This window comes from Nipponia nippon, unplaced genomic scaffold (assembly GCF_047370975.1).
Source record: "Nipponia nippon isolate SJK-2023a ecotype South Korea unplaced genomic scaffold, ASM4737097v1 scaffold_2, whole genome shotgun sequence".
NCBI lineage: Eukaryota > Metazoa > Chordata > Aves > Pelecaniformes > Threskiornithidae > Nipponia > Nipponia nippon.
This window is the reverse complement of record NW_028262336.1, coordinates 85,254,571-85,268,206: the sequence shown is the minus strand read 5'-3', so window position 1 is coordinate 85,268,206 and position 13,636 is coordinate 85,254,571. Positions and strand designations below refer to the sequence as shown.

The window sequence follows — 13,636 nt, the reverse complement described above, 5'->3', positions numbered from 1 at the left end:
AGCTGTGTTCTGAAGCATTGGGTACATTGCATATGGCCTGTTTATATGTGAACACAGTGGGATTATTTTTTGCTTTGGTAGGCTTTTTGGACTACAAAAGGAAATCATATTACTCTTAGTGCCCCACTATACAAAACTGCAAAGCGTAAATTCTAATTTTCAATATTGCATTTACTTTAAAATAAAAATAGCTTATTTAAGAGCACTATTTTCCTGTCTTTTGGAGACTCCAGGTTAACTTAACAGTACTGACTTTATTCTGCAGACTGTCCAAAAAGATCATCTAGGAATGTCTCTTACTTTACTTTGCTGACCTCTAGTAGCAGGTTCCATCAGAACTCTAAAATCCTCTAGCATCATTAAGATGGCAGAAGATAACAATTTTCATTAAAATTAATGCATATCAGCCAGATCATAAGTGTTAAGAGCAATGGCGAAAGATTACAAAGTAAAATTTTAACTCAAAAAAGTCAGAAAGCTGTTACATTACAATTAATTTATACAGTAAGTAATGTTCCTTTATTTCATCTAAGCTTCTGACTCATCAACTAGAAATGTATACCTAGAATGTGCAAAGCTGCATGAGATCTGGTGGTTAGAGCTTTGGAACCTGTTGGTAGAGCAAGTTCTGGACTCAAAATACTACACCGGGATTGCATGTCTGGAGCTGAGGGAAGTCTGGAATCGGCAACTACTGCATTGTAACTCCACAGTTCCCTAGCATTTGGTCGAAACCTAGAGCAAGACAAAACAGAGTAAAAAAAACCTTTCACCTACTAAAAAAATACAAAAATCTAACTGATAATTAAATTTTGTAAGCTATTAAATGCAAAAGGTAGATCTGCTAGTACAGACTTAAAATTGAACATCATTACGCCAAATACATATAATACTTCACTAGCTTAACACAGTAGCAAATCGAAAGACACAAAAACATTCTTATTGTACTTCAAGTCAAACAGTCATACTATGAGTTTACAAATTTCAGAAAATGTTAGACACTTTTCAAAGCTAATAAATATTAAAATGGCATGATCTATTAAGAAGCATGAAGTAACTAGCAAACTACTAGATATAATGGCAGATGTGCTCAAAAATTATAAAGATGCCAAGTGAAAGTAAAAGGGTTACTCACCTTCAAATAAGAGTAAAAAGATCTTGAGAAATCCAACATATTTTGTTTGGGCTTTTTTAAATTGATAACATCACCTTATGAGTATTTAAGGGATTATAGAGAAAGGCAGCATAAACAAGGGAATACAAAGACTTTCTATACTATAGATTAACATGGAGAAAAAGAAAATGGTCTTTGGTATCACTATGTAAAAGGCAGAAACAGTTAGAAGACAGGCCTATGGGAGTGTTCTGAATAAGCACAGAAGGAATTTTCACTTGGTACACTGTTCTAGAAATCCAAATGGGGCTAAGACAGTCTAACTAACACAGAAAGAAATAGTTTTAACTAAAATATCATAAGACACCATATGTATTCAGGATTTCAATCAGTTAGCAATGTACGAGTTTATACACGCACACATATATACATACATACGAAATTATTTAACCACTTGAATTTCACTGCTAACTGAAAAATTAAGTCACAAAGCTGTGAAGAAAATATTTAAAATCCATGTAATCAAGAATGCTGTATCTCTGTACCGAGAAACTGCCCCCTTCATTTAAATAGGCACGATTAAAAATGCCCAGGAATAATATATGAACTACCAAATATTTCACTACTGACAGGCATATTCATTAACATGTCTCTTCCTTAGACTGTTTTAATATTTTCTATTAAAAAAGAATGGGATATAACAGAGAAATAATTCTGCACAGACTCCAAGAATCCATTCTTCAGTTAAGTACTTAAGCTCTAGATTTAGTTCTACAGTCCCCAAAATTCTGCAAGACAATAAAACACCTCAACCCATGTTCAACAATAATATCATCTTTAACATGTGACTTCGAACTTCCTCAAGCTGAATAACCATTTTAGTGTGTTACATCAAGTTGAGCGTCATCACCTTTTCTCCCCTGAAACTTGCTGCTTTCCCACAGCCATCAACACCTTCATTTTTTGTAAATTGAGTCTTTCGGTGTGTTTTAATCACACTGACAATATCATGACTGAGAGCTTTAATGAACGTAGGTGCTGCTCTTCCTTATTTCAAATCTCAGCATAATTTAAGTAATAACTTGTACCTAGCTAATGAGATTTAAATGATCCTGGGGATGTGCATAATGCAGGACTACAGCCATCCAAGGAACTTCAGAGGTCATAAAGGAGCATGCCTAGCAAATATGCATGCTTCAGTGTTAAGCAGCTATTAAGTTCTTGAATATCAGTTTACGATGAAGACATCCAAAGTAGGATGCAACCAGCCTACGGACACAATGATTCTACGTGATACTATCTTTTCCAGATGAACGCAGATTAGGTGGTTCCCTGCTTTATTCTAACTGTAAGCGATTATTCTTGTTTTGCCTAAGTCTTCAAACATTTTAAACATTATCCATCACTTGCACTCAGATGACAGTTCAAATTTCTCTTTCAAATCCTGGCTAACATAGCTTTTAGATCATTATAGAAGAATTAGATGTTATGATTCTGTTTTGGAACAAGGGCTTATGATGTATGCCTGCTCAAAGACTCTACTGAAAGCAACCACCCCCAAAGACTGTGAAATAAATACAACTGTAATTTGAATGTCCACGCCACCTAAGTAGGTATCTTTACTTTGACCTCTCAAAATGTCAGAACCGAAAAGAATATCATTACTCCACCCTTTCTCCTATTCATGTCTTAATCACTAATGTCTGAGAGAAGGATGAAGATTTAAGACACAAAGTTGTGGAAGCTGGGTATGGCAAGAAAACTAAAATATTCAGTAAAGTGTTAAGTAGATGGAGGAATGTAAGGGAAGAATAAAAAGAGTAAATAAGCGGAATAGATTGGGATCCCCCAAACATCATGAGACTGGAATGAGACTGATTCATTTACTAGGGAAATGAGAATAATCAAATCTCTAGCCTCCTGAAATATTTCAAAAAGGATTTCGATACTATGACTTTAATAGCTATAATCCACACTTGCCTCCAAATAACATCATAGACAGGATCCAGACACACACCAGAACCTTGAAGGTCTTCCTGCTCAGAATCATTGAATGTTTTGCAACTGCCATCTACTTTGTTTATCAGAAGACATTTAAATGGAGGAGGTTCTGATATTGAAGCTGGTACCAAACCTAGATCAGGGAGCAAAAAGAGCAGAAAAACATGAAGACTCCACTCATTATGTGGCATTTTCTATGCACAAAGCATTAATGTAGTAGGGAAGAATAGATATACTGCTACAGCAAAAAATTAAGATTTAAGTGCAAGAAAAGTTTAGACTTTTACATTCCTCTTTTTAATAAAACTACATTTCTAAAGGAGCTAGAATCACCATGTCCAGTATAACTAAAAAGTAAAAATATTTTAAATTCCCTCCATTCACATTTTTGACTTGTTGCTCCTCTGTTGTTCGCATGACCAAAGCTATTTTTTCTCCAATACTTCTATAAGTATTTAAAATATTCTAGAAGAATTCTTGCCTATTATATGCCTGCTTGCAAATATCTCTGATGTAGCAAGCACATGAGAATTAATGAGAGCTTCGTCAATCCGGAGAAAAGTCTGGTCTCCACTTGCTCCAATCCATGTTGCTTTGCGTCCATATTTAGAGCCTATATTAGGCATAGGTGCTGGTTTTGCATTCCAGTAGGGCATATCCAGAATTGGTCTACCAAGCTGACCTTTCTATAGAGAGAATGCAAGAATTAGTAAGTAACAGTAAGTCCCAAAGATGAACGAGGTATTTTAATAGTTTCAACATACAAAATTAGTTATCTGGAAGAGATAGCTTACCACAAAATTACCTTCAAAAAGCAACAGCTACTCGAAGTGAAGCATTACATATTTAAATACAAGGAACAAGTTATAGACAGATATCATCCTCCCTATTCAGTTAGGTTTTTGAGTGAACTTTTTTCTTTTAATGCAACTCAAACTCTCCATGATGGATAACCCTCCTTTCCATCTTCAGAATCAGATATAAAAGCATTTATTCTCCCTCAATAATCAATATCCAAGTAACTTCAGTGCTAAACAAGGAATGAATTAATAGGAGAAAAAAAAAAAAATTTACATCAGATTCAGACAGCCTAAATTCCACTCAATTCAGAACTTATATGGACTGTAAGTCTTACAGAGCAAATACCTAGAAATTGATTAGCACATCAAACTTGAGCTAAAAAGAGCATAAAGTGCCTAAGCAAGCACCTCTGCATATGCTCATTAACATACTGACCTGGAGATCTAGGGCCTTTAACAGTGTATGTAAGTAAACTTAGTGCAGACATTTTCAAGAAAGATGCTTGCTTTTGAGTTTGTCTTAACTTTATGAGGCTTTCAACAAACTTTCAGGCCTTACAATATTAAAACCAGATGCACAGAACAGGCTGTCTAAATATGGTCTAAATTTATTTTTTCTTTTAGAAAAAGAAAAAAAAACCCTCAGTCAAGAGCCAGGCTTTTAAACCTTATTTCTGAGAATGAATTTGGTTTTTCAGGGGCTAAGTTTCACTGCAAGTCAATGAAGCTTAAAACTTTTATGTGTCCAAGTCACTTTTGACAAAAAAATGGACATCAAAGCACTTACTTAAAGCATGAAAAACAACAAAATATTACCTAACGGAAGAGCCATCTTGTAGAACACTTTTAATTCAAAACATGATTTTCCAATTCTAAAATTTCAGTCTTCACTTTTAAAAATTTTTTGTAAAAAAAAAAAAACAAAAAAACCAACCAGATTTCAAAAGGTGCAATTTCTCTTCTGTTGTGTTTGGCAGTACATAGTTTTTAAAGCATATAAAAATAGCTCAATACCTATACTCTAGCTTTTACCAAAAGGCCATTAGTGGGAAAGCATGAACAACAGATGACTCTGGAGAGACTGCAGTGAGGGTGTACTTGCAAAGTCAAGGAGGCACAAAGGCCTAAAGTCAGGACGAAAGGGAACTAAATGATGTTTAAGTGCTTATTCAGTGAATATAAGAACGGGTTCCACATGGACATAAGAGAATATATGCCATGCGGATATGAAAGAAGAGTACCAGAGTTATGTTGTGCTATACTGAGCAATAATCTCCCCTCAAGGGTAAGCATAACTTCTGTAACTCATTGATTGCTCTTTCTAAGAAAGAAAACAGGACAGTTGTTTTTTCTAATAATTGCAGACAGACATGTAATAGAATAGGCAATAGATTCTTATTTGCAACCGAGCTTGCAACAATAAGAGTCTGATAAAACTGGTGCACCTTATAAAACAACCCAGTTTTAAATCACCATCTTCATTAAAATATAAAAAGCACCAAGAATTTCTGGCATCATGCTTTTCCAACCACAACAATATTAGAGGCCGCATTTTTAAACATAACAGATACAAAAGGCATGCAGAAGTCATGAGCAGTCCTATAAGCGCAAGTATAAGCAAACAGTTTTTGAAAGGTCTTTGACCAATACATTAAACTACTAGCTTATTCCCATAAGTAAATATTATTATTTCCTTACTGAGAAACTTCCAAACGTGAAAACCTGCCCATCCGTTAAGAGAATAGCTGTATGGTTGCTCCCAGCAGTAACTTGTGTACTAGGACCTGGTAATGCTTGTACCAAAGTGGGACATCCCCTATATCAAAATAAATTAAGTTTGTATCAATATATGCTTATGCAACATTTAACACATACATTAGTATTGTAAGGATTTCAAACACTGTGAAATATATTCACTACGTTCACATACTATATGGAACTAGAGTCAAGCAACATCTTGCATATTAAAAGAAGAGAGGTTTGAAAGACTGTACCAGATATTTAAGTGTATGCCCTCTTGTTACAGGGAACAAGATCAAGTACCCTCTCTTCAGTTACACTCAGAAATTAGCATAGAATAAAAATGATTAATTTAATATATAATTGTAGGATTACAAATATGTTACTGTAGTTAGAATAATATATAAATGCATGCATACATGTATGTATATAAAATACATTGCAGTGAACCGTAGCAGTAAAAAAAAAAAAAAAATCTGTAGTGAGGACACCAGTTAAGCACTTAACAAAATTGTTTGCATTATGAAGCAAACAAAGCCTTATGTGGTTGGTACTGTACTACAATTACCAGAAGTAATACTGATATGGCCCTCCTGAGATCACTGTCTAGGGAATAATAAAAGAAAGACAAGGTCTACCCACCTCCATCAGCTTTCTAATGGAGAACAAGGCATTAAAAAACTGCTCTCCATCAAACTTATAGACTCAAGAAAGAACAAACCTCTCCAAACTGTTTTCCAGAAAGATCTGTAAAAGTCTAATCCATGTGCCTCCCAAATACGGACAGGTATAAGAAAATAAATTTCCAGTAAAAACGAAGGGAAAAAAAACAATAATACATTCAAGAAGCAAATAAAGAAAATTTGAAGTGATGACTTAGAATAGAAATAGCAGAAAAGATAAAAAGAAACAAGTATGACATACTAAACCTAAAATTTTTATCTCAATCCCAAAGTGAATAGGAGCCTACAAGAACTGTACCAGACTTTGAATTCCATAATGAATGTCTACCTAGACTTCAAATCTATTGTGGACTTAGAAAGACTGTGAATTTGAAGAACAAGTTATTCTCAAATAACTCTATGTTTGGGAACTCTGACCCCAGAGAACAGCAGCACTATTTAAACTTACTTTTAAACACACACTTCCAAAGTAGGTTAATCTAAAATAAGAACAGGTTGTCTTATGCTGGAATAAAAAGTGTCGGTCCACAGTTACCTAGCGATTGTTTAGCAGCTGATGTGCAAAAAGATGCGTTATCTGCATGTTCTGTTTTTGGCTGAATTGCAAGTAAAACAGAAGTCAAGAAAGTAGGAGGAAGGAGAGGCATTGTGTGTTCAGTAAGGAAAGGGTAGATGGGAAGATGTGAACATACGGAAATGTGGAACAGAGGAATGCAGCATGAAGACAGGCTGATGACCTGAAGGAGAAGGAACACAGGTATACAGAAAGAAATGATTCCTTTGTGGTGAATGTAGCTTCCAGTGGGTGACTCTAGTGGAGATGGAGAGACTGAAGGGTAGCATAAAATTTGGTAGAGGATGCACAACATGATATTCATAAATTTAGAAGCCTTTTTTGGTCTATAGGCACATGGACACCACTAAGATTATGCACATACACACAGAGCAAAGTCTAGCAGCACCAATGATGAAGCATTTTAAAAACAGAAGAAACATTACACCTGCCTCCCATTAACTTTAAGGAAGCTCAAAAAGGCACTGAAGCAGAAATAAAACATAATTAAGAACTAATCCAAAAGCATTCCTGTTAAAGGGAAATATTTTGATTAAAGTTTTTCTTCTCTTCTTCAAAATTATGATAGCTGCAGGCATGGAATTATCAATCCTATGCTTCAAAAAAAAAAAGTGAACGTTTCATCTATTAGATGCATAAAAGCTAAGCTATTATCACCAAAACTACTTCCCTTTCTGTTTTGCCAATTGAATCTATCAGCAATACTATCTGAAAGCTGTGTATGACATTCCCTTGGCAGCAGCAGAGCAAGACAAGCAACTAATGCAGAGAGATGTAATATGTTATCCTCTTAAATAGCTCTTTTATTAAGATCAATCAGATTTTCAAACTGCCAACTACAGCGTATCAACTAAAGAAATGAACAGGAATAAGCTTAAGACACTTAACTACGTCAAAAAAATAAAGTTACAGAAAAATAGTTTTCACTTCATAAAAGGAGGAAGGATTCGCAAAAATACAATAAGCTGGTTTGACTGATGTATATGGAATTTAAAACCTGTGATACTATTCAGTGTTCCCTATCCCTCTTAAACTCAACACAGAAAAGCTCAGCATAGACACTCAAGAGTCTGCAAGACCCTTTGGACAAAGTTTTGACAACCAGGGTTTCTCCATTTGAATGGGGCAAAGCAGGTAGTATTCTTCTGGGATGGAGTTGAAAGACACACTCGTGTCAAACTCACAGATTCTTTGGTTTCTGGATATGACACAGATACTTGACACAGGTCAATCACAAAAGACCAACCTCAACTATACAGACAGTAACCTGAGATCCCTTGGGAAAACCTAAGATTTCTGAATGAAAAGCAGCAGATATACATGCATCAGCTAACTCAGGATCCTGCAGAAGGTCCAAATGCATTTTGGCTGTCCACACAGAAACCCTCTTGCATCCTGAAGAGTAAGCATTTCTGGGAGCAGATGTGGTCTTTGAAAACTCGTCCTGCATTAACTGTTCTCACAATCGCTGTCCATGGTACTTATCCAGGCAACAGCTGGCTGGCAGGTCCAGTAATATGTCACTTGAGGCAGCTGACCGTTGTGCTATAAATTCAGGTTCATCGTGGGCTGTTACTGTGTAGTGAGTAAAAGGAAACCAGTAGTAATTTTGGCCAATTGCAGGCAGAGTTGGTTAAAAAAAAAAAAAAAAAAAAAAAAAAGATTTTTAGATTTTAGAGGTAACTGGAAGTTTGGTGAAAAGATGTAAATAAGACCTGCACTCCACCGCTGAAGTACAATAATGAGATAATGCATCTAGAAACACAGTCCTATCAAACAGAGATGATGGAACACTTTTTTTTTTTCCTAGAGATATTGATAGGATATAGTCTCTGCGCTTTGTCTTCAAATAGAACATAGCTGACTGTCTACGGAAGGTCTGCTCAGGTTTCTTCCATGTTATTGCTGAACCTTCGGAAGCAAAATCGCATCAGGATTGCCTTACTTCAGTCATTCAATTTCTGGAGCTTGACTGTCAGATGACGTGCTTGCTAACGTAGTGCTGAAGTCAACAGTTTGTACAAGAAATGCAGGCAAATTTTGAACAGCAACACAAAGATCCTGGAGTCCCAACTTCTTGAGAGAAGCATCAGCAAAAAACAGGCCTTTGCTTACCTGAATACAAGACATGCTATTTTTCACCAAGAGGAGATACTGCAAAGCATTTCTTGCTTCCACTGAGTTTCTAACCACCCATATCTAATTTGAGGAGAATATAAGCAGAGACTGTCAAATCCTTCATGTAGTGAATAGCTCATGAACATCTGCCACCGAGGATTTTACAACAGAAAGCCTATCCAGACTAGTTTAATGGCTCCAGCATACTGAAATGGAAAAAAATGGCCTCCCAGGAACCAGATCACTTGCATTTTTAAGTGGTCCATCTCTGAATGGCTGAAGTCTTTGCTGGAGAAAAAAAAATAACACCACGTTGTGCATATTGCTTGTTCCTCCACACCATTTCAGTTCTATTAATGGTTTATTGAGAATCACATCGTCCTGTTCATCTGCTGTTTTGTTTGCTTGTGTGCATAAAAAATAGTCTGAAGTCCTTCTAAGGCATGTACTATACCTCATTCCTACTGAAGTAGGAGGAAGAATTTTTGGTGTTTACTGTACTTTAATAGAGGAGTCCAGAATCTCCTTAATTAAGGAGAAAGACATGTCTGGACAGGTATGCAGAATTCAAAATAGTTAAGCATTTTCAAGACTTTTAAAAATATAGTCTCACTACTAAATCTTTACACTGCAAGACAGAAGTCTATGAAAGGATAAGTCATCAATCGCTGCCCAGGACCTTCCATCATTGCTTCACCTGGCAATGAAGATGGCTCCCTTAGATGAAAATGAGAGTTCCTGCATTTTCCCTGACACTTCTTGTTTTCAGGGGCCCGCATATTTAGATATACTAGCTAGGCTGCCTAAATATCACTTCCTTTTTTTTTTTTCTTTCCTCCCCTCTCTCTCTCCTGGAAACACAGTAGAGTATCAGTTCCTGGATTCAGAAGATGATGGTCTTCCTGAGGTCAATACAGGCAATGTGACACACTGCATGACTGACATACCACTGACCTGGCTGGAGCTGGCCATCTGAGCACCACTGCGTCCCAACTGAGGTGGAACTCTGCATAAGGATTCCCTGTTTCCTTCTCTGAATCCCTTACTGTGAGGACAGAGGAGAGATCTCTACTTAAAGCTGGAAAAAGAAGTACATCAATGAGGAAATTATCATTTGAATGATGGTGCTAAACAGCAATATAGTACTATAGCCAGTTCTCATGCACAGGACATACTCCAAATTTCTTCAAGGCTTTTTTCAGACACTCTCTAGCGTCTGTTGTAGAATGACACAAAGGTCAGTGCCAAGTCGCTTGCACATCCGCAGCTTCTAGGCCTGTTCAAGAACTATCCTTTGGCATAGGATGTTTCATGTTCTCTTCTAGGATCTCCCTTGGAACTACATTTGGTCTCCATCCAGTTTCTGCCTAAATAAGCAACAGATGTGCGGTTTACTGCCTGAAATTCTGACAGATACAGCAGATAGCTCCGATGCCTTCAGAAAAGCCAAGCGATTTCATCAAAGTTGGAAATAGGAGACAGTAAGTTACCAGTACAAATGCCACTGCTGTTTGTACCTCTTCAGTCTTTAAGACAGAAATTGGCCTTATTCTAGTAGTGACTTGAGTTGCCAGCTAAAGCAGCTGTAGCTTGGAACAAGTATCCAAAAATTTCCAGGAACAAAAACCAGAGTATTTATCTGTGATATGGCTCTACCATAGGCAGAAACACAGACTGCATTCACCAGTCCAATGCAAACTGAGTAGGGGTAACAGTTTAGAGACTACCATTAGGCACAGCAGTCAATACAAAGTAACACTTTCAGTAAACTTACTTTCTTCCTTCCCTCTCCCCCTTTTGTTTAGTGAATCCAATGAAAGTTTTAAGATGATGAAGATTTCTTCAGAAACTTGACAAAAGAAATGATTTGGAAGTCTCCAAAGAGATTATGAGGATAGATGTTCAGTAATTTTCATGTCACTGCTACAAGATAAATGACAGAACTGAAGACAGGTCATGGATGCTCCACTCTGTATGCCTTTTACATAAAGATACTGGGCAGTACTGGACATATAGAAAGCCTCAACGATTCCTACTATTCAAAATCCCCTGTCTTACGTGTTATATGGTATATGTACATGCCCAAAGAACAACATTATTACACTTCCTTTTATGGCAGGACACTGATTTTTTTTTTACTTTAGTGAGTAGATAAGATACTAAGGATGAGATACTAAGGGTTAGATTGAGCTTCACATTAAAGACACCTGTATTTAATTATCTGTGCTCTCACTGTAGTCAATGGAGATCAAGTCCATAAAGTTTACAGAGCTACTGAGCATACCTGAAGTAGCTAAGTAGTGGGTGGTTAGTCAAATAGCTCTCCACACTCTGTTGACTTCTCTATTTCCATTGACCGCAACGAAAGCACACATCACTCTCATGCTGACATTCAAAATAAGTGTCTACAAAATGCAGCTAAGACGCAAGCTTCGTAACTTAATTTTGGAGATTAATAATAAACAAAAATGAGATTTTATCATAACTGAACTACTGCCAATGGTGTAACAGAAACAGGTTAATCTAGGTTTACATCATACTATTTGAATTATTGCATATGTAGTATTTTACAGAAATGATGAAATCTTACTGAGATTTCAATGTCATTCTCTCATATGTAGGGAAAATTGAAGAGACAGAAGGATTTCAAACTCAATTATTGAAGCTATGCTAATAACTACGCACAGAAGCCTTCATGTATTAAACATTAATTATACAGTACAACAGTACTGTTACTGTATCTATACGCAAGGGGTTATGGGGAATAAGTGAAGAACAAGAGCTTAGCAACTTTATTTGGACAATATTTGAGTTTTCACGCTTGCTAGCTACAGAGAAACAGAAATTTAGCCACTTTTTATGCCACAATACAACAATACACAATCACAGCCTTTAATTACCAGCTCACCGGGAATTAACATCACCATGTCCAAGTTGCCCGTGCTGCCCATATCCAAATGTGTAAACATCACCATTCTCCATCAAAACCACTGAAAAAGAAATAAAAAAGAATATTTTTCTGACATATGCACATGTTAACACGGTACTGCACCAGAACTGGTTAGCCTTTCTGAGCAGCACAGTTAACAATCCCTACTGAAACACTAAGAGATCTGTATCAGATTCCCCAACCCATCACAGCTAGCATCTCCATGCAGGGCTAGAGCTGTGCCATGCAGATGTTTTCAAATGACTCAAAAATTGCTTAAAAGCTCTGATGTAACTCAATATATTATACTTATAGTCCTTTTCACTGTTGAAGGACAGTGTAGTAGAGTACAAAATAATACTGCAACCTTTTCAACCTTTAACACTCCTGTGTACATCCTTATTGAAAATTAAACACAAAGTAGTGAAAACACATATGACAACATTAAAAAAAAACCAACAAAAATTCTACGCTATAATTAACATCGATTCATTTGTTTTTACCTGAATGGTGAAATCCACAACTGACTTGTACAGCTCGCAGTTCACAGTCAAAGCGGACAGCCCCTGGTGGATAGGTTGTGATTTTGCTGGCATCTTTCTCACCTCTTTCACCACTTCCGTCTATAAACGAAACTTATAATTATATCCCATGTCTTCTAAAAGAGTTATATTAGAAGAATGAATAGGACAAGAATAGTAACTCACTCCCCACCCCGCCATTTGTAAGGTAGGAGAAAGAACTCACAGAATAGTAGGAGAGACAGCTCAAAATACAGCATCAAAGTAGATGTGAAAGATGACAGAAACTTTACTTCTAAACAACCTACTACAAAGTTACACACTGGAAAAATTCACATCCTCTAAAGCACAAACTTCCAAAGAGCAGACAAAAATGACCAGCAAAACAGGAAATTCAAACAACTTCAGAAGTTTTGCTTAATAACCATCACTTTCATTCTTCAATAGAAGAGCATTAGGAAGTAGACAGCAAGCACTGCAGTTAAACTCAATAGGCATAGCCTGGTTTGCGCTTTTCAGTTACTACTTGTTAAGGATTTTACTTGACTCCAACTTGGCTATATAGCCCTCGTTTTACATAACTAACAATTACTTATGACGCTCATTTCTAACAACGCTGACATACTCACTACTAGCGCATCCGTTTCCTGTCCATTTAAGATGCATTTTTGGACATTGTTTCTGTGATTTCTTTTAGTAAGATGCATTATTGGTTCCTAAAGTCAAGCAGCCCTCTCATCACATAAAAGCACTGAAGTGACAAATAAGTGTATTATTTAGAAACTTCTTAAAAGCCACTATCTTCTCCAGAAATCAGAATGTTTATGTCAGCTAACAATTACACTATAATTGAACTATGGTCACAGGGTGACAAAGGAAGGCGGTTGCATAACACTAGCAGGAAACCAACATGACAGAGAAACAGACAACATGCTCATCACCACACAAACACCTATACCTGTGCAGAAAGCAGGCAATGAAAGCTCTAAAGAAAGTGCCTTTTCAGAATGAAAGAATTCATATATGACTTTAGTCACACTGTCTCTAGCATAGAGAAATGAAAGAAAACACATGAAGTGAAAAATAACTGCACAAAGGAGATTCCACATTCTTTCTGTGGTAATTCTGACCGATTACTGCTTTATTAACAAAACTG

General features: G+C 36.5%; 1 protein-coding gene across 8 annotated transcripts in view; it reads right to left on the bottom strand.

The window, feature by feature from the left end:
• MYCBP2 (MYC binding protein 2) overlaps window positions 1–13,636 on the bottom strand; it is a 212,991-nt gene that overhangs the window by 109,221 nt on the left and 90,134 nt on the right. For all 8 annotated transcript variants that reach the window (XM_087759490.1, XM_087759491.1, XM_087759489.1 and 5 more), the window contains exons 19-24: window positions 12,463–12,582; window positions 11,939–12,020; window positions 5,614–5,731; window positions 3,597–3,801; window positions 3,095–3,248; window positions 563–735 (exon numbers count right to left, since the gene is read on the bottom strand). In XM_087759490.1, coding sequence (XP_087615616.1) covers window positions 563–735; window positions 3,095–3,248; window positions 3,597–3,801; window positions 5,614–5,731; window positions 11,939–12,020; window positions 12,463–12,582 — 852 coding nt within the window. The remainder of the gene's footprint in view (window positions 1–562; window positions 736–3,094; window positions 3,249–3,596; window positions 3,802–5,613; window positions 5,732–11,938; window positions 12,021–12,462; window positions 12,583–13,636) is intronic.